General features: G+C 42.1%; 2 protein-coding genes across 3 annotated transcripts in view; one reads left to right on the forward strand and one right to left on the reverse strand.

The window, feature by feature from the left end:
• LOC311234876 (NLR family CARD domain-containing protein 3-like) overlaps nt 1–13007 on the forward strand; it is a 98714-nt gene extending 85707 nt beyond the window's left edge. The window contains exons 7-9 of the mRNA XM_084322131.1: nt 927–1188; nt 3842–4057; nt 7132–13007. Of these exons, the coding sequence (XP_084178257.1) occupies nt 927–1188; nt 3842–4057; nt 7132–7515 (862 nt within the window). The 3' untranslated portion in view covers nt 7516–13007. The remainder of the gene's footprint in view (nt 1–926; nt 1189–3841; nt 4058–7131) is intronic.
• Nucleotides 13008–23410: 10403 nt separating this feature from the next.
• clpb (ClpB family mitochondrial disaggregase) overlaps nt 23411–27062 on the reverse strand; it is a 114290-nt gene continuing 110638 nt past the window's right edge. For both annotated transcript variants that reach the window (XM_084335745.1, XM_084335744.1), the window contains 2 exons: nt 25821–25925; nt 23411–25227 (listed from right to left, as the gene is read on the reverse strand). In XM_084335745.1, coding sequence (XP_084191871.1) covers nt 25030–25227; nt 25821–25925 — 303 coding nt within the window. In that variant the 3' untranslated portion in view covers nt 23411–25029. The remainder of the gene's footprint in view (nt 25228–25820; nt 25926–27062) is intronic.

Raw genomic sequence — 27062 nt, forward strand, 5'->3', positions numbered from 1 at the left:
CACCCGTGTGGACTTACAAAAGGAAAAGAAAAAAGAAAAAAAATCACAAATGTACATATTCAAGGCAAGCTCACACACAAAATCCAAAGTCAATGGCCGAAAAAAAGGAATAGGCTGAAGCACTTATTTTTGCCTATCCTTTACAAATTCTTAAACTAAATATATTTTAATATATGAAAGAAAACTTAAAATATGCTGCAAGATATAATTATTTTTAAAGAAAATAAAATCTTTTGATGTTTTACTCAACTGTACTCCTGAATTATTTTATCCTTTTAAGGCTTTTTTAAATCTCCCCTGAGAAGTACACAACTTCAACCCATCACTAAGGCTATTCCATAATTTAACTCCAATTAGTTCTTACCTTTTTACATGTTTTAAGAATACATAACCCTCTTAAATTATACTTTCCTTCTCTTGGTTGAAAGAGACATTGAATACAAACTGGTAGGCTTTTACTCTTAGCACGAAAAATGATTTCCAAGGTTTTTATGTACACCATATCTATACATTTTAATAGTGTTAAACATTGTATATTACTATTGCACTTTACTGTTACATCTGCACTCTGGTTGGATGCCAAACTTATTTTCGATGTACTGTACTTGTGCTGTATACAAAAATAAACATAATACACTTTTATTTGTATAGCACCTTTCATGCAGGAATTGCAGCCCAAAGTGCTTCACACCAGTAAAATATAAATGAGCAGAACATTGGCAGAATAAAAGCAATGCATAAAGTGCATTTATAAAAAATAAATAAAAAATAAAGGTATAAAATGAGCATAAAATAAACAGAGACGAGCAACCGTAATGATTAGACATCATCTAAGGACTCAACGTAATACATCACATTTATGATGACAATACATTTTAATCTAATAGAATCCAATCACGTATGAATTCTCTCTCCCTTTCCTCCAGTGACGACATGAAGGATGTGTTCCTGTCCCAGCGTTTCCGTGGCGAGGACCAGTCGATGGGGCCCAAGGTGGTGGCTCACACCAAGCGACTGCCATCTCTCAGGATGCTGTGTCGCTCTCCGTTCCTCTGCTGGATAACAGCCACTCTGCTCCACCAGTGCTTCCTCAGTGGAGACCCCCCCCCCAAGCTCACCTCCTTCTACATGCACGTCATGGTCATACAGACCAACCGCAAGCTGGATCATTACTATGACCATAAGGAGGTACTCGCATTACAAATGCATAGAAGTACAATGGTCCACAATTACAGTTACACTCCAAGTAAACTCTTTACTTTCAATTCATTAACAATTCGATTTAGATTTACAGCAAAGATTGTGCTGATATGAGATCAGCCATGTTAGCTAACAGGCCTGTACTGATACTGTATCAGATCAGCCATGTTAGCTAACAGGTCTGTAGGCAGGGTCATCCCTATGTTCCCTGGGTCCTATGTTCCCCGGGTTCTATGTTCCTTGCTTTTTTTTAAAGAAAGGGTCCTATGTTCCCCGCTCCCGAAATAAGGGTTCTATGTTCCCCGATCCCGCCCGATCCTGAACGCTCCAGAACAAAAAAAGGGTCCTATGTTCCCCGGGTCCTATGTTCCCCGGTAGCGATAAAGGCGCGCCAAATGCTGAAATAAGGTCCTATGTTCCCCGGGTCCTATGTTCCCCGGTAGCGATAAAGGCTCGCCAAATGCTGAAATAAGGTCCTATGTTCCCCGGGTCCTATGTTCCCCGGTAGCGATAAAGGCTCGCCACCCCAGCGCACGTACCGGCAGTGATCTACAGCAGTGGTTTTCAACCAGTGGTAAAATACTCATAAAAGATAGCCACTTATACTATTTTGAGCCAGAGAGCAAGAAGATAATTCATCTGTATCGCAACGGAGCCACGGATCTGGTCGGGGCAGGTAGCATTATGTCGGGACATTTTTTTATGAAATAAACAAATGTGAATTAAAGAATTTAAAATGAAGTTTAGCCTATTAAATAATTTTATAAGCTTATAGCCTTTTTCGTGCTTATTTGAGAAGGGTCCAGCTGCGAGGACTGCGAGGAGGGGGAATTACAACCACCGCAAGCAAAACTGAACCCTTTCACTGCAGTACACGGCTGTAACCAGAAAAGGCACACGTTAACCCTTTCACTGCAGTACATGGCTGTAACCAGAAAAGGCACATGTTAACCCTTTCACTGCAGTACATGGCTGTAACCAGAAAAGGCACATGTTAACCCTTTCACTGCAGTACACGGCTGTAACCAGAAAAGGCACACGTTAACCCTTTCACTGCAGTACACGGCTGTAACCAGAAAAGGCACACGTTAACCCTTTCACTGCAGTACATGGCTGTAACCAGAAAAGGCACACGTTAACCCTTTCACTGCATTGATTTAACCTTTATCTATTCAGTGAAGACCAGTTATTCTATAGAGAAACACAATTTATTTGTATTATTAATAGATAAAGGTTAAATCAATGCAGTGAAAGGGTTAACGTGGGCCTTTTCTGGTTACAGCCGTTTGTTTATTTCATAAATTTTTTCCCGACATAATGCTACCTGCCCCGACCAGATCCGTGGCTCCGTTGCGATACAGATGAATGATCTACTCCGAATAGTATAAGTGGCTATCTTTTATGAGTATTTTACCACTGGTTGAAAACCACTGCTGTAGATCACTGCGTGCAGAACCTTTATTTCAGCTGGGACTGTACGTGTTTATTTGACGTTACTGTATGATATAAGTGTGTATAAGTGTGACGGAGCTGTCTTTTATTGTAATATAATTATTAATATTAAAAATTATAATAATAATTTATAATATCACCAGAGCGCATCAGGTGCATGATGAAATAGCGGGGAACATAGGACCCTTTTTTAGTCGTGAAGTGTACGTTTGAGAACACTACCGTAATGACAGAAATTAAGCAAGCTGGCATGGTCGGCCCTCACACAACTCGGTCACTTTTTCGGGAGCGGGGAACATAGGACCCTTTTTATCTCGACCGGGGAACATAGAACCCGGGGAATATGTAGGCTACTCATATCAGATCAGCCATGTTAGCTAACAGATCTGTACCGATATCAGATCAGCTATGCTAGCTATTAGTGCACTGCAACCCTGCCCGAGCCCGACGGGGCCCTACCCGACGGGTTCGGGCTGGGTAGGGCTTTGTTTTTAAATAAATAATAATATAATGCTTGTTAGTTTTCAGCGTGATATGCGTTATTTAGGTAGACCTATTGGACATTTTCGTTTTTGTTATTGTTATTTATTAAGTTAATATATAAACAGTGTTTTGAATATTTAAAACAAGATTATTTAATATTTTGCTATATAATATAATGCTTCATTAGTTTTCAGCGCGATATGCGCCTATCTGTTATTTAGGTAGACCTATTGGACATTTTCGTTTTTGTTTATTTATTAAGTTCATATAAAACCGTGTTTCGAATATTTAAAACAAATTAAAATAAAAAATAAATTTTTAAGTCTAATATTTTCATTTTTTTCCGGGCTTTCACTCGGGCTATGGCTTAAAATGTTGCATTATAGTCTGGCTTATTTTCGGGCAGGGCCTGAACGTCATGGGCTCTGGCTGGGCACGGGCTTAATTTCAAGGCCCTTGCAGACCACTATTAGCTATCGGGTCTGTATCGATATCAGCCATGCTAGCTAACAGGTGGCACATGTTAGCTACAAGATGGCCTCTCATGTTTGAGTGTAAACATTTGTAATGTTATCTTCTTGTTCTATATTATTATTAATATATAATGAACATATTCTTCTTATTATGATTATTATTATTATTGTTATTTAGGGGAAATAAAGTTCTGCCAGGGTTTAACTGTAGCTTTGCTGGTTCTTCCCGTCAGCCCTGGTCAGACCACGACCGCCAGATGCTGCTGATGATGGGTAAGATGGCGCTGAAGCTGCTGGAGAAGAGTCGCAGTGTGTTCTACGATGAGGACCTGAAGGAACACGGTCTGGTGCTGAAGGAGGTGGTAGTCTGGTCTGGCCTCTGCACCCTGATCCCAGAGGAAGACTCCTCAAAGAGGAAGAAGTACGCCTTCATTCACCTCACCTTCCAGGTATGAGTGTTCACATATTTTAATTCCATAATACTCTATTCACATATTATCCTTCCATAAGGCTCCATTTATATATTGTCCTTCCATAAAACACATATTCTTGTTGAATGTTAATTTCTCTTGTATTTATTTATTTATTTATTTATTATTATATTATTATTATTATCTTTTGGGCTCTGTATTTTTCACCCATATCAAATCAAATTAATTTGTAAGGCCCGACAACACACGTTAATGTCCCCATGGGCCGGACACGTCTTCTTTAAACAAGTCAAGAGAAACATCACAATAAAGCTTTCATAGTCGAGCGTAACTCCGCGGACCTCCGCAGACCAATTTCCTACATGTCTCGCGCCAGTTTACAAAATGTTTCCCACGCTGTTCAACTCTGTCATGTCGTCGTCATCCGATGTCAAAATAAAGTATGTTATCTCCGTTTCCAATATTTCAATAATAAAACTGGCAGTTTTACACACTTCATTTAGAAAAGCCATTCTCTTTTGCGAGTGAAAAAGCGAGTGGTCAGAGTAAAATGCAGATCGGCGTCACATTAAATGCAGGTCGATGTCAACCAAAACGCAGAGCAGAGTTTTGTGTGACACCAAGTGAGCGGCGCGGACGTCCGCGCATTAGAAAATTGGAGCTTCGCACTTGGAGTCCGCTTTGGGTCTGCTTTGAGTTCGCGCGAGTCCGCTCCGTGTACGGTCCGCTCGACTATGGGAGCACCTTAAATCAAGAACAAAACTAAAAACACCATGAAATCCAAAATAAAATGTAAAATAAATAAATGCAACACTCCCAGACATACCCCACGTGAAGGTAAGGAAAAACGCACGACAAACCTATCAATAGGAAAAAAGCACCACAGGCAATATGGAGGGGAGAAACCTTAGAAGGGCTGTTCAAGGGGGGATCTCCCTTCTTAGATGTCGGTGATAGTAGTGTTGCTATAAAACAGGCGAAACAGTTGGTAATTTTGTACATATATGTGTAATGAAACTAGGGCTGGGCGATATGACGATTATATAAATATCGGGTACAGTTCATTAACGATACACTTTTTAAATGTATCGTGGATATCGTGATGTTTTGCCCTCGCGTTAGAGGCCGCCGCGGCTGAGATGAGACTAACAAGCGCAGTGCTAAATGCTTTCCTCTCCCTCTCGCCTCTCCCTCTTGCAGAAAAAAAAAGTCAGTCACACACACACTTGCCCAAATTACGTCATCTACACGCACATACACGCACGCAAGCGCACACACCTAGCCAGAGACAGAGAGGCGGTGGCTCGGTGCTAGGGATGCCCCCTGAAACCCAGGAGTAAGCTCCGACGTTAACGGTACTGCTATCGGTAAATTAGTCTATGAGCGGATTAGCTACGGAGCTAACAGAGTGTACCATCCATCTGCGACGCAACAGTGGCTGCAACAGTGGACACGGAGTAATGTTAACGTTATGTCGAGTTCATACTACACTACACGTATGAACTCGACATAACGTTAACGTTACTCCGTTTCCATGAAGTGTTTAATTAGCAGCAATCTGTTGTTGAAAATGTAACCGGAAAACCGGAAATGGAATGCGAGGACAGGAAGCCGTCATGAAGTCGGCTTCTGGACCTTGTAGTCATATATATTGTAGTCTTTTAGTCTTATTAACTAAAAGATTTTAACAAAATAAAAAGCAGCAGCACTATTGGATAACTGAGTCATGTTTGCTATGTATTTCTTTCTTTAGGGGAGTAGGACATTTGTTTCACAGTTTTAGCATGATGTTTTATAGATGGCTAGGTTAAACACAGGTTTTTGTTTTTAAGAGGGGGGGTTTGATTTGATTGAAGTTTATTTCAAGTATGCAACACAACCAACAAACATCAAGTACAGATATAGCCTTAAGCCGTTCAAATAATAAATGTATACATACATGTAAATAAATAAATAGTTACAATATGTAATCTAATCATCTAAATCTAATCTAATATATAATCTAAAAAAACGAAAGGCTAAAATGCTAAATATATAATCTAAGAATCCAATAATCTAAATCTAATATATAATATAAAAATGCTAAATGCATGAGTCTTTTGTCTTTAATGTTCGCTTGCAAACTAAAATACTGTCTTGGTAAGCCTCATAATGAATTGTTTGGGGAAAAAAGGAAAAACATCGTGATGTGTATCGCCGAAAGGTCAGAAAATATCGTGATATCATATTTAGGCCATATCGCCCAGCCCTAAATGAAACACAATTTAGCAATAGCAACTGGGTTACATGAGAACATTTTGAAAGATTGCAAATAGAATAGAGCTGATGACGGATCCATTTGAGGTATGGGGGTGACGTAGAGAGGATCGTATCCTCTTGGCCATCACCACGGGATGTCCACCATTTTGGTCATCACCACGAGACATCCACTCACAGGGAGACGGGGACAGGCGTTAGACAGTTTTTGTGTTTGTGATGGGCGGACATAGCAATAGATACATGTAGTAAGCATATATGTGAATAGAATCAGAGTATATAAGAGAATTGTGAATTTAGTCATTATGCCAATTCCCTTCCTGGTCATTGCGCGCATTGCCCCACTGTCGGCCTGGGGAGGGTGTAGAACTACCACATGCCTCCTCGGATACATGTGTAGTCGCCAGCCGCTTCTTTTCACCTGACCGTGAGGAGTTTCACTGGGGGAACCTAACGTGTGCGGAGGTTCATGCTATTTCCCCCAGATCCCCTCCCTGCTGAACAGGCGCCCCGACCGACCAGTAGGAGTCGCAGTTTACAACGACCAGGACACATACCCCACCGGCTTCTCACCTGCTAACACTGCCAATTGTGTTAGTAGGGATGACTGACCAAGCTGGAGCTACCGCTGACAGCTAGATTCGATCCCAGAGTCTCTGTGGTGGTAGGCGAGTGCTTAGTCCACTGCACAACCCAGCCGCACCTTTTCTCTTGTAGTTTCTTAACAAGACTTTTAATGGTTGACTGTTCATTTATAGATTCCTAACAAGACCTTTAGCGGTTGAATGTTAATTTCTCTTGTAGTTTCTCAACACATCTATATTTCCTCCTTCTAGGAGTTCCTGGCTGCTATGTATGTGTTCACAATGGTCAGTCAGGAGGGCAGGAATGTCCTCGTCGGACGTCACCAGTCTCTAGTGACGCCCAGGTTCTTCACGTCCAGGGAGGCCCCCAGATGCGCTTTGGATGTGTGCCGCAGCGCCATCAACCGCACCCTCAACTCACTGCCAAGACACTACGACATGTTCCTTCGTTTCCTGTGTGGCATCCTCAACAACGTGAAGCCCCTGCGAGGCTATCTCTTCGAACACCGCGCTCCGAAGGTCAATGGGCAGGAGGAGGTGGCCAAGCTGCTAGAGAAGAGGATAGAGAGCGCCCCGGTGGAACGCAAGGCCTCCCTGGAGGAGTGTCTCCGGGAACTGACCCAGGCAGACGACTGAGAAGAAGAAGAAGAGGGATAGAAGGGTTGATTGTTTCAGGTACCTCCTGGTAGGGGTGGGCAATATGACTATAATAAATAAATATCGGGTACACTTCATTAACGATACACTTTTTAAACATACCGTGGACATTGTGATGTTTTGCACAAAACCTCACGGCTAAGATGAGACTTACTTTAGCGCAGCACTTCCCTCTCTCCCTCACACAGACACACACTCGCCCAATTTACGGCACGTACACGCACACACGCCCAGAGAGGTGGTAACTAAGTTAGCCGTTAACTAAGCTAACTAACGTTAGCCGCTAACCCTGGAAACGCTCACAGGGGAGTGATCCACGCCACCAGTTGGGGGGGGGGGGTATATTGACTAGGCTTGACAAGAGTTTTATATAATCATCATATTGGCGTGACTGTATCCCTCAAAGGGTTAAATCAAGCATTTTTAAGTGCTTTAGAGGAAATATCAAAATATCGCAATATATATCGTGATAGAGCAAAAACATATCGTGATATCATTTAGAGGCCATATCGACCAGCCCTACCTCCTGGTGGATTGAGGACAGAACATTTGAGTTGCAAGACACAGAATACAGAACAGACTTACCGGTAGTTCAGCATACCAGCATGTGACAAAGAACAACGGAAATATCAAAGCAAACATTATAATGAGCCAATAGGTGAGGAGGAGCTACTCTCAGACCAACTCCAAGAGAACCCTACTCCTGGTGTCTCTAGTTCCTTCTCCTCATCTAGGAGAACCTTACTCCTGGTGTCTCTAGTTCCTTCTCCTCCTCTAGGAGAAATGTACTCCTGGTGTCTCTAGTTCCTTCTCCTCATCTAGGAGAACCTTACTCCTGATGTCTAGTTCCTTCTCCTCCTCTAGGAGAACCTTACTCCTGGTGTCTAGTTCCTTCTCCTCCTCTAGGAGAACCTTACTCCTGGTGTCTAGTTCCTTCTCCTCTAGGAGAACCTTACTCCTGGTGTCTCTAGTTCCTTCTCCTCCTCATCAATGAATTGAGAGACAAAGATTGGACTTCAATGGAACTTGTTAAACTATTAAAATAAAATAGAATGAGTGAAATAGAAAGTTTAATCAAAGCCAAATCATCCGGCCTCGACTTAATAAAGACAAAGAGAAGCCTTGTCAAAGTGCCTTAATAAAACAAACTAAACTGTAGCCTCAATCCAATGGGATTTGGAAATCCCATTCATATAATTACGACTACACCCCACAATGGAGACAATACTGAATGAAGCAGTGACAAACACAAATAGATGACACCACTGTGGCGTTCAAATAAAACAATGGCCTGAAACCTGTGACCAAAACAGTCATAATAAAGAAGCCTCAGCCTGTTCTGTCAACTGATTGGGGTTATTACATCGATGCACTGATGGTAACAGATGCTAGTGATGCTTTGTCTAAGGCCTACCTGAGTTCAGATGCTAGTGGTACTTGGTCTAAGGCCTACCTGAGTTCAGATGCTAGTGGTCCTTGGTCTAAGGCCTACCTGAGTTCAGATTCTAGTGGCAGAGGGTAGTGATGCTTCACCAGGGCACCGCTGCTAGTGCTGAAAGCCACAATGAGACCTGTGTGCAGCTGGACGAAATGTAACTTGGCAACGGGAGACGCAGACAACGTGTAGGTATGATGGTCGGAGGAAAGAGTGCCGACAGCCCATGCAGAAGTATATCTTGGAGTTCAGTCATTTCCATTGAGAATCTTCTATGTTGAGATGCAGCTGCTTCATGTGTTGGATAGACCTGGTCTGCAGCTGTCTGTGCTACATTAATATTGGAATACTATGCAGAAGAAAGGCATGCTGGGTATTCTGCTCTGTGTCTCTGGTACCTTCCTCTCTCAATGTATGTGCTGATGACACTGTTTTACTGGGGAAGTGAAACAGTGCAGGCTAACTATCTATGCTACATCTGCTGTGCACTACAATACTTCAACACAGTAGCTGGCGAATTGACTAGCTCAGTGTTTTTCAAAGTGTGGGTCAGGACCCATGTATGGGTCTTGGAAAGATTCAAATGTGTCCCCAAATTATTCTCTGGAAGTATTGTAAGAAGCCACAATGTGGCATTCATCAAGGAAGTTGCCTTGGACCATTATTATATTCAATATTTGTAAATGATATGCCACATAGTTTAAGAAATGCAAGCAGTTCCATTTATGCAGATGACACTACAATATATGCTTCAGCAAGCAATGCCAAAGACCTCAGCAGTCTTCTTCAAAGTGAGTTAATGCAGATTTCTGAATGGGTCACGGTAAATAAGCTGAAACTAAATGCATCCAAAACAAAATGTCTAATTATTTGTTCAAAGCATGCTCAGAGAGAGAATAACAGATTAAATATTTCTTTGCAGGGTGCAGATATTGAGCAAGTTAAGGAGGCCAGATTGCTTGGAGTTATAATAGATGAAACACTCTCTTGGTCAACTCACATTAACAATATTGTAACAAATGAGCAGAAGTATTTCAATTATTAGACGGAATGCCTATTTTTTAACTGACACAGCTACCAAGCAAGTCATACAATCATTAGTTGTCACATCTGGACTACTGTCCAGCAATCTGGTCAAATGCATCCAAACAAGACTTAAATAAAATACAGCTTACTCAAAATAGAGCTGCAAGACTTGTGTGGTAAAATCCCAACATAAGATCATCAAAGATCTAATCAAACTGTTGTGTAAAAGTCTTAAAGAAACAGTCAAAATGGAACAACAATCAAAATAATGTGTTATATTTAGAGAAAACAGCTGCTAAAGTTAAGTCAGCCAAAGATATGGCTGGTGATTAGATTACTCTGCCCTTTTGGGTGAATTTGCATACAAAGTGTGGGCAACAGCCTGTATCCTGTGTGATCTGTGGAATCGGTCCTGTGAGAACAGCTGAGTAGACAAGGTTCAAACCAAGACAATAGAGGAACTGTTTACAACCACTGTTTATGCAATCAGCCACCTGGGTGAGACAAGGGGTGGGGGGCAGGAAGCCTTAGCCACACACACACATACATAGACACACACACACACACACACACATAGTCACACACACACACACACATTCACACACACACACACACTCACACACACACATTTACACATACACATACACACACACACACACAGAGAAGATCACTATTGAAATCCTTAATTTGAGCTCCAAACAAGCTAACTATTTCCTGGTATATTGTTCTTGAATTCTGAAGTCATTGAAGTAAGTTAAAATATGATTAGGTTTGGTCATACTTAAATTAGGTAATTAGTTAATGTGTCTGTTCTGTTTTCATTTATGTTCAATATGATTAATTGATTGTTCTATCCTCTTGATCTATGGTATTGATTTGTATTCTATTAAGCTAACAGAATGATTAGATTTGTTAGATATTTTGATAAAGAAAGATATCTGTGTTTATGTAATCAATATATCTTGAGGTTCATCAAAGTATTAACAAGTCAAGTAATGTGTTTAAGTAAAAATACAGGGAAAATATTCTCTGGGTTAAGCCAAACCCTTATTTTCAAATACAAGCTTAGCAGGCCTGAGATTGGAGGAAAGAATTTGGTGATGTCATTCTGATGACATCACAAGATTATGCAGGTCTGGCTATAAAATCTGGGTGTGATGGGGGAGAGGGACTCTGAAACAACCCAACCGACAGGACAACACCTACCACCCATCCACACCAAGGCGGCGGAAGCAGAGGAAGAATCAACAGAACAAAGAACATCACTTTTGGAGGGAGAAACATAGCTTTACTTTGTTCACTAGCCAGAGAACAAAGCCATCAACAATTTATCAACTATCATTCTTTAATCTGATTTCTTAGATAGGGCGAGCGGCATAGTGCTCTGGTACCTTGAATCTTTTATAGTGTTCTTTATTGTAATTTGTATACACTCTTAAACTTTGATTAAACAACTGTTATACTACCTTTCCTCCTAATTCCTTCTGCCTGCACCGCTCAGTTTGAACAGAAGTGATTCCCAGAGCTTTAAAAGTATTGAATCACAACGCAGAGTACTAACGCAACCCGGTTCTGAGCAGAGCAGAACCGAAATAGCTTGGGAAATCCACTTCACTTGCATTGCATAGCTCAATTAGAAACAGTGTTGAAAAAATGCACAAGGAACTGTCATGGATGAGAGTCAATGAGTAGTGTGTAGTCTTATTTTGTTTATGAGAAATATTAATACTTTACATAAACCTGTGTGCCTCTTTTTGCAGCTGGTGCTTATTAGTGATGGTCATGGCTATGGCACTAGACAAGCCTTGAGGGGTCGGTTCGCCCTGCCGAGACCCAGAACTGAAGCCTTAAAGAAAACTGTAATGTACAGGGCAATGTCCTACTGGAATAGACTTCCACAATATTTGGTTTCAATTACCAGTAAGGTGGGATTCAAGAGGAGACTACGAGTGGCTGTAATGCAGAAAGAGATTGATTTTGGTTGGGTCTAATCTGTCTAATGAATGGGTTCTTGTGTTGGGTTATGTGTTGATTTGGAATGTCTTTGTCTAGTGGTTATGAGGAGTATTAGAGTATGAGTGTATGGAATGTTGTGCTGTTTTTGAGCATGTTTTAGTTTTCTCTGAGATGTCTTCGTTTGTTGTTTTATTGATATTTGTTATTGTTCTATATTAGAAAATTTGGCATACATATGTTTGTATGTCTGATTTTGATTGGTTTTAATGGTCTATAATTGTTTGTATATTTTATTGGTGTTTTATTGATATTTGTTTTGTTTTTATGTTTTATTGGTTATTCTTGTTTAATTTTATATGTTTGGATCCAGACCCCAGGAAGAATAGACGCTGCTGAGGCAGTGACTAATGGGGATCTGAAATAAAGAAATAAAGAAATAAAGCTAAATCCCTCTCAAGCATTAATAGTAGGGCTGTCACTAACGATTATTTTGTTGATGAATCAAAACCATTAATTTACCAACAACAATTGATTATATTTGCAATTGAATATTTCAAAATGTTTAATGAGTATCCTCATCCTTTTTAGCTTTGGATTTAAAAAACTACCAGGCAGAGATTTTTACCGGCCATAAATAGCTTTTTTGTATATTTCCATGAATTATATGTATTGTGTGTTATCTCTCCACTCCACAGGAGATACGATTTACGATATGAAATATATACATTTAAATCAATATCTTTTTGAATAAAATAATCAGGAATCAGGATTGTTAAAGCTAATTAGCCTAATCCATGTAAAAAAGAATAGCCTATAGTAAATGTATGCATTTTACTGTATATTTCTGTATTTTTGGCTGGATAGTTGTATATTTTAGAATGTATATCCCGGACCGTATTTTATTCTTTATTCTTATTTTTAATATTATTATATTCTCATTCCTATTTTAGTCTTATTGACTACCTAAATGTTTATTGTTGTTCAATGTGAGCGATCTGTAGTGCTGAATTTCCCTCTGGATTATTAAAGGATTTCTATTCGATTATTTTTTTTTATCCTCTTTCTCCGCCTGATTTTTCTGTGCTTTTCCTCCCATCCCAATTTAGTTGTTCCCCTACCTGGTCGTTGTGCACATGTGCCCCCTACTGGTCGGTCAAGGGAGCCCTGAGGTCTACCACATGCTTCCTCCGACACATGCAGAGACAGCGGCTCTCTTTTCACCTGACAATGCGGACTGTCATTGGTGAAGTGTAACGCGTGGGAGGTCACGCTACCTTCACCACTTCCTGTCTTTTGCTGTGCAGGCGCCCTGACCTGACCTGTAGGAGTCGCTGTCCACAACGCCAGATTACCACCCCATCGACTTCCCTCTCGCTAACTCAGCCAAACGAGTTAGTATAATGGCTGGCCCAAGCCGGAGGCAATGCTGACACCTGGATTCGAGACCGGAGTCTCTCGCATTGGTGACGAGCGCAATCTCCGCTGCGCCACCCAGCCGCCTATTCGATTCTATTCTAACGATTTTACAATATTTTTGCTAATGAAGTGAAATATTTATAGTATAATATCAACTATCAAGTTCGTTTTTATAGTGTAACTTTTGGCTACTTCATTGATCATCATCATTGAACATACAGAGAGAGGGAGAGCCCCCCCCCCCCCTTTCCACACTATTAGAACTCCATGAAAGTGATTTCTCCTGTGCCTGTGAACTAGCTTAGTTAGCAGCTAACGTCAGCAGGGCCGGATTAACGACCGGGCCGCGGCCCGTGGGCCTCTAGTGACGAGGGGCCTCCAAAATAAATAAAATAAATAATAATTTTTTATTTAAATTTGTTTTGAGGCCCCTCGTCACTAGAGGCCTTTTGGAGGCCCCTCGTCACAAGAGGCCCCAAATTATTATTATTTTTTTTTTTACTTTTCTTTTTTTGGAGGCCCCTCGTCCCTATGCTATAAATGTCATGTATGTTGTGTGTCATACATGTCACTATGAATTGAAAATGGGGGACCCTGATGTACCTAACGTGATCGATCACCGACATTGGCTACCTGAACGCACACTGTATTGCTAATCAATAATACTAATCGGCGTTCCCCGCCGCCCCCATTTCATCCATAGATGCTCTGTAATAGTCTGGATGCTACGCAGTTTGTTTTATTTCATTCATATATATACAGCAGAAATGGCGTTTGATATAACGGCGCCAACGTTTATCCTATTATCTAGCTTCCTGGAAAAAAGACGAGACGAAAAGTGCGATATACCTTATATTCACGACGCTATAAAATGACAACCAACCGATGGATTTATATTTTCTTTAAGCCATTATGAAGGCACGGTTTATGCACTCAAGTGACAATGAGAATGGACAGATAGCAATACTATAAATTATATATATAGCTCTTAGAAAGTACATCGGTTTGTAAACAAACCTCTGTCTGTGGTCGTCAAAGTGTTAACAATTGTGTGTATTGAGCCGTACTGTATTATTTGTACCCATTCTGCAATCTGTTAAATAAAAATTTCATTAATTCATTCATTCACAGACAGTAACACAGGACAAAAATACATTTCAACCCCCTCCCTTCCCTAATTATAATTTAAATTGACATTCACGTAAAAGTAAGCTTACTATTATATTCTTGTCTCCAAAGTTTGTGCATGTTTTTCCTGAGGATGGCGCCATCCCCCCATCTAAACATGATGTGTTTCTTTTCTCTTCTTGATTGATTGATTGAAAACTTTATTAACAGATTGCAGAATGGGTACAGTACAGTACAGCTCAATAATTGTTAAGGGGATGCAGACCAGAGAGACTTTCGTCTTGTTTACATCAGGGTCCCCCATTTTCAATTCATCATAACATATATGACATACAGATACAGTACTGCTACATCTATACATTTATGACATACCAGATTTGCAAATACAGTACTGTTTGTGATACGAAAAGAGTCCAGAAAAGAGTATATACATTTGACGTAGAAACTGTACATTGGAGGAGGTTGGGTAGGTGGGGGGGACTGTACATTGGAGGTGGTTGGGTGGGGGGGGGGGGGGTAGGAGGGGGGGGGGTAAGTGGGGGACACTGTACAACTGTACAAGCAAAACTGTACATTGGAATATTGACAACCATACTTGGTCATTTACTGTACATTGGAGGGGGTTGTGTTAGGACATTTACAGGTGTCAGTTTCGAATTGCAGTCTCCCGTAGGTGTTCTTTGAGAGTGTTTTTGAAAGTGGGTAGTGATTCACATTCCTTTACAGCTTTGGGTAGGGCGTTCCACATTGATGTGGCATAATTGCGAAACGTGTTTAGTCCCTTGTTTGAGCCGAATCTGGGTTTAACATGATTTGTGGAGCTCCCTCTGGTGTTGTGATCGTGGTATTCACTGACATTTGGGAAGTATTTTGACATGTACATGGGTACCTTGGTCGTGTAGTGTATCTTGTAGACCAGGCCCATTGCAAGTTGCTGTACTCTGTCGTCTACTCTAAGCCATCCTAGGTTGTTAAAGTGGGCAGGGGTGATCAAAGTCCTTTTAGCTTGGCCCTCAGAGCCCACCACTTCTAAATATTCTATATATTTTTTAAAGTAAGTAAGTAAGTATTTATAAAGCACCTTTCATACATGTCATGTAGCTCAAAGTGACATATAAAAACACCACTGTGCGTGCGTGTATGTGTGTGGGGGGGGGCCTCCACAAGAATCTGGCCCAGGGGCCTCTGAAGTCTTAATCTGGCCTTGAACGTCAGTTATGGTTTTTAACCACGATGGGAATGGCGAGGATATAAAGCATGTTAGACGCATTTATTGGACCTGTTGCTCGTGGAGTTTACATAGAAACAGCGCGACTCGCAAGGGGAGTTATCACAGGCTGTAGAACGCAGGCTGAAGAGCTGCCATAGCTTCTAAAATGTAAGGTAGGGGTATCAGGCTCAGCCCCTCCCTTCCAGCTGGAGTGAAACATGGACGTTATCAAATGCGAGCGAAACGCGCACTGTGACTATCGAGTCCTGGCTCTAGGCAGAATCATGAATAGTGGTTTAAGAGAAGTTATTTATACGAGAATAATTTATACGTGATTCACTGCGCATTAGTTAGATTACACGTTGCGCATGTTATGACTTTGAACGTCTGCCATTTCCACCGCAAAAGGCACATTAATTAATTAATAATATGATGCGTTGAACGTGACATAATCAAACAAGCGAGCTAGCTTCTGTCATTTGTTAGATTACAATCTAATTAGCCTTTTGTTGATTGTTATCAGCCTCCATATCCTCTCCAGTGATGTGTCTGCGTTGTGTTGATTTAGTTCACAGAGGCAATTGTTTGGTGGAATTCTGTCCTCCCACGCACTGACACTGACACACTGTCTCTCTCCCCTGTATGCATCCAAAATGACATACGTTGAAACTAAAGTCCAGGTTGTATCAGAAAAGGATGGTTTATTTACATAAACAAATGTCTCGTACAGAATGAAACAAATTGAACATTTTGTTTTCAGAGCTGTCATGGATGAAAAGCCAGCTTCACACAGATGTGGTGCTGAATGGTATCAACACCTTAACTGCTGCATCATGAGATACTTGGTACTCAGCACCACACTCTGAAACTAGCTCTCCAGGTGGTATCAGATGAGATTTCAATGAGTTCTTCCAAGAGTTTGGATGGAGATGTGTCAGGAAGCTTTGTCTCAATGTTGTCTGTAAAGTTTTTTTTTTAAATATCAATAACACTCAGTAGAGCTCACGAAGTTAAAATATTAAGACCTTTTAACCTCTTAACTCATTGACCGCCATGCTGTTTTCCCATCTCTACTCAATGGCACCAGCGTTATTGACCATTTTAGCAATGTTTGCGGACCCATCGTGTGTTCTGTATTATAGCTATGGAGACAATATTATGGCTCATTTGACAGGCATTGTTCATAGTCCAAGACTGACTAACCAGTTAATTTCTACATACTGTAGTTTGTGCACTATTCCATGCTAAACATCGCCCCTTTCCAAAATAATCCAGTATTTTTTCATAGATCACGAGATATGACACATTATATATTATGCATTATGCCCAAATCGTTCGGGTTGCTCGCCTGAAACTCCAAATAGCATGTTTTAGGTCAGGTAAAATACGACACTGATCGGTACAGAAGCATGTTTTAGGTTAAATACCAGCAGGTTACCTAAGATAGACCTTACCTCAGTCAAGGTACTCCAAAATGAATAAATCCAAGTCGATCCCATGGCGATCGCAATTACTCGTGTATATTGGGCATGGCTACCATACAGGAAAGAATAGCTCTGAGGCACCAAATCTTCCACCGATTGCCATGTCCTGATCCACTCCTAGGCGGAAGCAGCCGGAGGTAAGTCAGTACTGGAAGACAACTGATATCCCCAGTTCAAAAGGTTCCATTTTACTGCCACCTGGCGGGATTCGATCGTCATTGCAATTCCAACGTAGGCAGCTGTGCCAGGGAGACCCAGGCAGCGCCCAGTGTTTAGAATGGGGATCAAAGGAAAAAGTTCAAAGGAACTAAAAACGAGATATTATGTTTTTGGCGCTCAAGCGTTGGTGACGAAACACGATTATTTGTTTTTGGTGCAGAAAGTTAAGCATTGCAGCACTTTGCCCTCGTCTGTCGGCTCCGGGCTGCGTTTTCGCCAATCGACCATTACATTAATGGAAAGTTGAATTGGCCGCCTTTAGTTCGTCACCCCACTCGACCTATTGCGTGATTCCAATCTCGAGTTACAAGACGAAACATCCGGCAAACGTTATTTGACAAGCTTTTCGGACAAGTGACCACGTCCTGTTTGCCCCTGTCCTGAGCAGACCAATGACCCCCGACGGTGAAAATGTTTGACCGCCTTTGTAGTCAAGGAGCGTCTGCTCCAAAAGCAGACGAGCGCTGAGAGTGGGGGAAGGTGACACAAGAAGACGAAGAAGTCCGAATGAGACGAAGAGCCTCTGAATGCGGATGGCCATTTTGGATAATCATGCTAAATCTTTACCGGTACACACAACAAAAACCTTTGTAAAACATAAATTTTCTGTGGGATTTTTATAAGACTTCAGGCTCCTACCTCAGCTGGAACCCAAAAACAGTCATCTGACCATAAGTAAACAGAAATGTAAGTACACAACTTTACTTCTGTGTTCAAACCTCTAACTATTTCATTAGTACTCAAAATTGGTTTTCCTTTACTGTGTAAGAAACTTCAGAATGTTACTTTTCGAAAAATAGCAGACTCATGCATGTGCTATAAGTATAAAGTATAATAAATTGCAAATTACTTTGGGTATGCAATCATCAAAAAAAGAAAAACTAGCCCCATTTTTGCCCGATGCATAAGTGGTTAAGACTTAATTTTTTCACATTCCATTCTATTTTGACCTCTGTTGTGTAAATAAACTTCCTTTAGATATAAATTGGACAAATTCAGTGTACGCTTGTTCATCAATGCACCGGGAGAGATAGCGTGTTTCAGACTTCAGGTGGAATTCGGAATTCCACACCGTAAGACGATTGCCTCATGGAACAAAGAGACGAGAACGGGAGAGACCATTAACTCATTGACTGACAAAAACGAGTATATTCGTGTTTTTTTTATTTTTTTTTTTATGATACTAGACCTTATGATACTAGACCTTCTGTATGGATTTTGTAACACTGATGACGATCGAATCCCGATAGGTGCCAGTCTCTACCTTTTGAGTACATTTTCTAGCAAGGGGATGGCGCTTGATCAAGCTGCGGCTTCTTGTCTCGCCAGGAACGGCAAATCAACTATTATTTGCATACTCGGTTATTTGCATGTTTAGTCTATTCGCGCTGACCCTTTGTACACAAGACAAGAGCTACTGGACATTGGTTCACATGTCAGATTACTGGATATTTACATATTTTTCTATGGACGGAACGGGCACACGGGTCTATTTACATTGCCTCCCCAGACAAAGAGGCCTCGTACACGGCGGGAAATCGAAAGCAGAAGTGGGGCCGCAGAGCTGGAGAGCGACTGAGGCTAGCTCTGGCTCCTCATAGTGCCGCTATTCCCAGCCTCCTCCTTGCAAATTCGCTGGCGCACAACATGGACAGGGTACATTTATGGATTACAAATACATGGGGGGGGGTCTTGTCTAACTCCAAATCTCACTGCCGGGCCAAGCCAGGCGCATGATTCACAAAAGACGCAATATCTCGCTTCCTAGATAATTTCCATGTATTTTGGGGAAATGGCCACTCTTTAGGCTGGGGTTGCGCAGGAACGGATGTATGTAGAAACAAACTGTTTGTTCCCTGTTGGGAGTATAAATATAAGCATTTCAAATGAGCCATAGTATGTCTCCATAGATTATAGAATATATGATGGGTCTACAAACATCTTTAAAACGGTCTGAAACGCTGGCACCAGATATTAAAGATGGGAAAACAGTGTGGCAGTCAATGAGTTAACTCATACAGCGCCAGACCTGACATTTCTCGGGTTATCTCACCAGCGGTTGAGAGCCTTTGATCTTTTTCCTCTGATCCCCTTTCTAAACCATCATCCGGATCATTCTTTTTTGTATCTACTTTTTCTCCCCATTTTCAATTTTTCTCCCATCCCAATTTCGTGTTATCCAATTCTACCCTCCCTTGTCTCGAACGTTGTTAGACCATGCCTCCCACTGGTCGGCTGCAATGTAGACGAAGCCTTGCATCACATGTCCCCTCCAGTACACGAGGCAGCCGTCGCATCTTTTCACCTGCACAGCGCAATCTCTCAGGGGCGAGGAGTAACGCGTGAGAGGCTCACGCTGCCCCCGATACTTCCTGATTCTGCTGCGCAGGCGCACCAACCGACCTGTAGGAGTCGCTGTCCACAAAGTCCGATCCCCACCCACCGGCTTTCCCACCCCCTAATACTGCCAATTGTATTAGTATGAACGACCAGCCAAGCCGGAAGCAACACAGAGAGCTGGGCTCGAACCCAGCATCTCCTGTGTTAGTGGAGAGCGCCTTGCCCACTGCGCCACTTAGCCGCCCTCATCCGGATCATTCTATAAGTCTCTGGCTCGTTTGCCTACGTTGGAATTGCAATGCCGATCGAATATCACCAGGTGGCAGTATCACCTACCTTTTGAACTCTGATAGAAAGAGAACAGGAGAGTCAATGAATGAACCTAACTATCGAGACTCGCTCTGAGTGGGAGGAGCTCTTCCAAAGCCATCGCTAGCAGATCTGCTTGCCTCAAAACCTATAGTGTCCCGTAAACACGAGTAATTACATATAAACGAGTAATCGCGATCGCCGATGGGATCATTGGAATGATTCTTTTTGGATTACCTTCTGGCTAAGGTAAGGACCCCCTATGTCTATTTTACCTGAAACATGTTTATGTAACGATCACAGTGTATTACTTTACCGGACATAAACCAAGCGTTTTTCGGGGTAAGACTACCCCCCCCCCCCCCCCCCCCCCTTGATAATTTTGTGAAGGCACATGTGTACATGGTATATACCTTTTATTTGGGGTTTCAGGGGATCAACCAGAACGGTTAGTGTTATATTTAGTGTTGGAGCTTTACAAAGTAGCCTTCATCCATCCATCCATCCACCAATCAAGCGAGACTGGAGACAAAAATAACAAATCGTTTATAGTTTGTTCATGATGACTTTTATTTACAGGGTGGATGTCAGGATCAAATAATAATAATCAAGTAAAGCCAACTGCCTTAACATTAAACATTCAGCATGCCGGTGTAGAAATAACTATCTACATTTGACAAAACAAACAAAAAAAACACACAATGCCATGTGTGAGTACAACCATGCTAATAAATAGTGCTGGTTAAAATGTTTTATTAAATGTTTAAAGGGGAACTATCTTACTATTTCTTTCACTATTTGGGCAATTTTACACAATTCCTGTGAGTCTATGGAACACATCTGTAAGGTTTAAAAAATAAAATCCATTGTTTTGTATTTCTAATCAAGTACTGTAGAGCAGCACTTTCTCCCCTTACAAAAACCAAGCTGTTTTTGGCTGGGCTCCGCCCATACTCGCAATGCGCTTTGAGTGACAGACCCACCTGCACTGGCAGATACCTTTCTTTGGGGGAGAGAGGTAGAGGGATTAATACATTTTGCCGCGGGGGGTATAATCCCACGGGACAATGCATTGGTAACTTGTTTCAAATGACAATATATACCCCCGTGAATATTATTGCACGGATCGGAATACGCGTGGGAGCGTGCGCTATGATATTTTGCAAAAGGCTGACAGTGATACAGCAGTGCTGATACGAGATGGAGCGAGAGAGAGCCTCCTCCCAGTCCCATTACCTCCAAGTCCCACCCATTTTATATAGTTCTCCGGTTGATTCACGATGTGTGTGTGTGTGTGAACAACAGCTGAAGGTCTCTGCTAAATAACCGCTTCCGCATTATTTCCACTCTCTGCTCATATAAACGTATCACAGTTGATTGTGGGCGGGCGGTGGCAGATCAGTGCCTATTCACGTCAGCGAGCGAGTCAAATCAGAATGGCTTGGTTCAGTGGGGGAGGATCTGGTCTCATCTGAACTGGAGGAATGCGCAAAAATGAGAATTTGAGACGTACAGTGTCGGTACAATCCCACATTGCTAGAAAACAATGCAAACCCCTGGAAAAGGCCATTTATAAGATAGTTCCCCTTTAACTTGATTGAACTTGAATGTTCCACAGACCTATGGCCAGTGCAATGTATACACAATTCTGTCATTTCAAATATACATGGATGCCAACTGGTAAGAATGTCGAATTCTTTAAAAGCTTCCAAGTTATTATTATTTTTTAAACTTACATTTTTTATTAACATTTATAGACAAACAACACTTACACAATACCTACAATGACATCAACAACAGTACATCCACATGGGCCCCTTGAAATCGGCCACACTCAGCCTCCCAGACCTCCATGAGAGGGACCCCCCCTCCCGCCATCCACCCCCAGAAACAGGGCTCCGCCTCCCTGCGTTTCCAGGAACATATTTATAGTAACTGAAATGTACTACAACAATACCTTATTATTATTATTAATAATAGGCCTATATGTTATTACTTCAGCTTAGCTTGTGATTTCTGCACAAGACAAATGTACATTACATTTAACACTGATCTCTAAAGAACTAAACATACAGTACATGACTAAAGGTTGGACGTAGTGTAGATGGTAACCATGACAACAGGTATTCTACCGTTTTAACTCTCAATTACTGTCAATCTTCCCCCTAATGTAATAAAACATAAATGCAATAAGATTTTGCAGGTCATACTGTAATAATTACGATAACTTAATAAATGTCCCACTAAGTCCCCTACCATTAACATAATACGGGTTTAAAGATGTATTATATTAGTAGGAAGCTATTACTATCACAGTTGCAGAAATCTGCATCGCCTCAAAATATTTTCCATTATATTTTATATTAGTCCTTTGACTTTGGAATATCCTACATGAACAAATACATTCACAGATTACTCTAAATATACATGTTAAATCTGCTGTTAAAAATACTGTGTGTGTGTGTATATATATTATATCGAGTTTTCACTCTCATTCTAATCCATGTTTCTCTGGAAATGTTTTTTTTTTTCTTTTTAAACTTTGGCCATTTCCCTGGCTCTTTTATACGTTTATCGCATTTATACTTGGTCAAGTTCGACCGACAGAAGCAGGCTGAAAGGGTTCAGATGGGGGGGAAGACACTCTGGGAAAGGCACGGCTGCAGTCCGGGATTCGAACTCGCTCAGCCCCAGATCCGTGACGAGCACGGTTGTCCACGGCGCCGAAACAGCACTCGCGGTACGCGGTGAGCTACTGGAGCTCCCCTCTCTGGAAATGGTTTTAAAGCTATTAGTATATTTTATCCAGTCTGAACATCAGAAGTAGCCTTCTGATGTATCCTCTTAACACATTGAGTGCCACGCCCCTTCCGGGAAGTGACCACTTCCGTGCCGCCCAATAAACCCATGTAAACGTAGTTGTAGTTTGTAGAACTAAACCTATATTTTATAGCATCGCTATGGGTCTAATAACGCCGTCGAGTCTCATTGAGCTACTTCTGGTCAACGTGCAAAAAACAGATTATTTTTTCATCCGTACATTTCCGTTTGATACCGTTTTGAATATGAACATAGTCCGGCCGCTTCTGAGCAATTCCAGGGAAAATACACGAAAACAGCGTTTTTATGTAATTCAATAAACACGTTGTCATTTTTCGCCTGATTATCGGATCTTCCTGAAATCAACGCTAGATCATCACTATTATCCTTTGTGGTGCACGCATGCAATGTGGTTTAGACCGGCGTGCCCCCCCCCCCCCCCCCCCCTCCTGCATCCCAATGGCAAAACGGCCAGACACAAACACATATAGCTTCAATCGCAGCAGAAATAAATATCAGATCAACGCAAGCTTTCATATATAGTGTCCTTACCTGGTCTCTGAAGTAATGCAAAAAAAAGAATCCAATAATCTCATCGCCATTCCAGTTATCCACAGCGATCGTCCCTCCGACGTTATTGGGCATTGCTCTTCAACGGGCGGGCGGGGTCAGTTGTCCAAGCCATCCCTATAAGTGTTTTGCCGGAGTGTTTAGGACCCTCCCCCACGCCGCAGCTCGGTATAGAAAATAAACGAACCCATTTCTAACCGGGTGCATTACTGGCCGAAGGCGTTAGAGGGCGGTATAATACCGTCTGCCAGCTTAGACACTCAGAACAGTATGCACAAGGTGTCCCGCTGAATTATGAATGGATATAGATAATAAAAGAAATACCGTGACAGAAACGTAGATCTACGTTTCCGGCATTCAACGATCGGACAGAACCGTAGATCTACGTGAACGGCACTCAAAGTGTTTTAACAGTCCTGCAAATTTAGCATAAAACGCCTGTGGATTGCATACTGAAAGTAAATTGGACACTATTCTGGAACCATTTGTAGCAGATGCACAAGTCTGGCCTCTTTTGAAAGGAAAAAAACTAAAAGATTTACAAATTTTCATCTGAATTCTTTTGCAAACAGATGCCTGCAGATCTATCTACTCTAGTTATTAGCTGAGAACACTGCTGGAGCCATAGCCTGAAAGAGTGTTTTACACATCCTCATGTAATGGTATGTTTAGGCGTTTTCCAAAAATGTGTGAGATGAGTCAACACTACCTCAGTCCCCTCTCCCCCTTCCCCACTAATCTCTTGTCACATACCCCTTCTCACACAACTACAGATCAACAACAGATCAGCCCAATAAGAGATGAGCGCAATTTGCAAAGGCGCACATTCATTCTTGCGTACGGTACGCTTTTACCGCTTCTCGGTCTCAGAAAACCAACTCAAGTAAGATGTATCATACCTGCTAACACTCCACTCAGCATTATTCTAGACCAGGTTGATGTATAATACCTGCTAGCACAGCACTATTCTAGACCAGGTTGATGTATAACACCTGCTAGCAATATTCTAGACCAGGTTGATGTATAATACCTGCTAGCACTATTCTAGAACAGGTTGATGTATAATACCTGCTAGCACTATTCTAGAACAGGTTGATGTATAATACCTGCTAGCACTATTCTAGAACAGGTTGATGTATAATACCGGCTAGCACTATTCTAGAACAGGTTGATATATCATACCTGCTAACATTCCACTAAGCACTATTCTATACCAGGTTGAAGGGCCGTGGGGAGTGGCCTGGTGGGGTGGGGCAGGGGTACTCTGGTGGTCTCTGTCCAATCACCCTCTCACTGACCTCTCCTGTCTCTACAAGTGAAAGTCTGATTATACTATGGAAGTCAATGGAGAGATGGGATGAGCCGATGTCAGGTTATGATATCAGATTCTGTCAGGACTTGTTAATGCCTCCATCAGTCAGTTAGCAGGTATGGTGTTAGTGTTGATACTGCATATGACAGAGGAGGGGGATGAGAGAGAGAGGCAAGGATATTTTGATAAGACAGATTCTTTATTGGTGAGGGTTCAGCAGAAGCAAGGTGATGATGATGATGATGGCAGTGCGGCAAGCGTGTGTGTGTTAGTGCTCAGGGCTAAGTGGGGGTCTGATGTCCAGAGTTCTGGCTGAGCTGTCCTCCCCTAGCACCTCCAGACGCAGACTGGGCATGCTCCGTTCCTCCTCGCCCTCTGATTGGACAGACAGCCTTAGGGTGCAGCCTTTGGGCAGGAGCTCCTGTTCATAGGCTGCAGCTAATTGGTTGACCACCTGTCGCTCAACCTGGAGGGATCAGCACTGGATTAGAAAAGACCTGCTAGCAGTAGGCTGGTAAAGATATGCCTCCTAAAGTGTGTAAACGGAAGTACAGGAAGTACAGGCTACAGGCTTTCCGGTTTCGACAAAACAATTATAGAAACGTGTGAAGTGCACAATATTTCCTTGTTTAAGCCACTGCAACGGCTTTGCCTGAAGAATTTACTACATGACCGGGACGTTCTAGCTTGTTTGCCGACAGGATTCGGGAAAAGTTTGGTCCTTTCGGAGGCAGCTTCCAGGGGAAGTACATACACTGGGAAATTCTACCCCATACACACTTTCGGCCGTAGTTCTTTACCAGGCTTTATCTCACGGAGGAGATAAAACTGGGAACAAGGTTATGCTAGCAGCAACAACTTCTTCCACTGTCAGGCTGCATTTAGATTACCTGCCACAAAGCAACAGGAAGGCGACATGAAGCTACAGACCTGACACATGGCTCCTAGTCGGGCGTGACAGACCTGACACATGGCTCCTAGGGCCATGATGTCACTTTGTGGGAGGTAATCTGAACAGTCAGGCTATAGGTATCAGAATAACCTGTATGTGTGTGTTACCTCATGTTTGATAGAACGTGCTCCATAGTGCATGTTGTATCCTCCAGCCAGTAGGTCTAGAACTGGCCGGTCCCACTGAAGAGTGATGTCATGACGTTGTTTGGCCTGAGAGAGGGGGGGCACACTGGGTAATTAGGTGTCACATTCACATACACACTGGGTAGCTAGGTGTTACTCTCACATATGTGACCGCGACCAGCGATTGTGACCACATGTCGGGCGTGGTCGACCCGTGTCACCAGTTTCTTCTCAGGGTTTGCCATCTTCTCTGTGCTCGGCTACATGGCCTACAAATATGGTGTGAAAATGTAAAACAGCCAACGAGTGTCAATTTCGAAAAAGTTATCACCTCCATTTTCATGTGTGCAATATATTTATACTTATAGATAATTTGTTTGCTGTGATAACTGCATTTTTGTGATACTGTGATTTATTGTGTAGCACCTTTTATGTGATTTATTGTGTAGCACCTTTTAAGTTGTGAGTTATTTATCTCATTGTATGAAGTATAAAGACTATTCTATTTTATTCTTCTACTTTATAAAAAATATATAGAATATCTCTATTGGCTGCAAGTCATTGCACTCCTGTGACAGTACTTACTGACAGATTATGTTAATGCTATTCATGGAGGAGGGGTTGGGCGGGTTGTAGGGGGCTATTGTTCACGCCCAGTACTTGACCTGCACTAAGAAATGGAGAGGTTTCACAAGATTAAAATTGCAAAAAAATGTATCCACTTTCTCCTTATTTTCTATTTTTCTCCCATCCCAATTTCGTATTTCCAATTCATCCCTCCCCTGTCTTGAACGTTGCCAGACTATGCCTCCCACTGGTCGGCTGTAGTGAGGATAGAAGCCTTGCATCACGTGTCCCCTCCGGTACACGAGGAGGCAGCCTGTCGCATCTTTTCACCGCAACAGCTCGAACTCTCAGTGGCGAGGAGTAACGCGATACTTCCTGTTTCCGCCGTACCGGCGTCACCCAACTGACCTGTAGGAGTCGCTGTCCACAACGTCCAATCCCCACCCACCGGCTTTCCCACCCTCTAACACTGCCAATTGTGTTAGTATGACGGCCGGCCAAGCCGGTAGCAACGGCGAGAGCTGGGCTCGATACCAGCATATCCTGCGTTAGTGGCGAGCGCCTTGCCCACTGCGCCACATCTTTTTCAAACATTTTCAGATTTCAATGTATTACTTACATTTTGTACTTTCCCAATCTGTATAAATCTGGAAAATG

Source organism: Notolepis coatsorum (assembly GCF_963971535.1).
Source record: "Notolepis coatsorum genome assembly, chromosome: 1".
NCBI lineage: Eukaryota > Metazoa > Chordata > Actinopteri > Aulopiformes > Paralepididae > Notolepis > Notolepis coatsorum.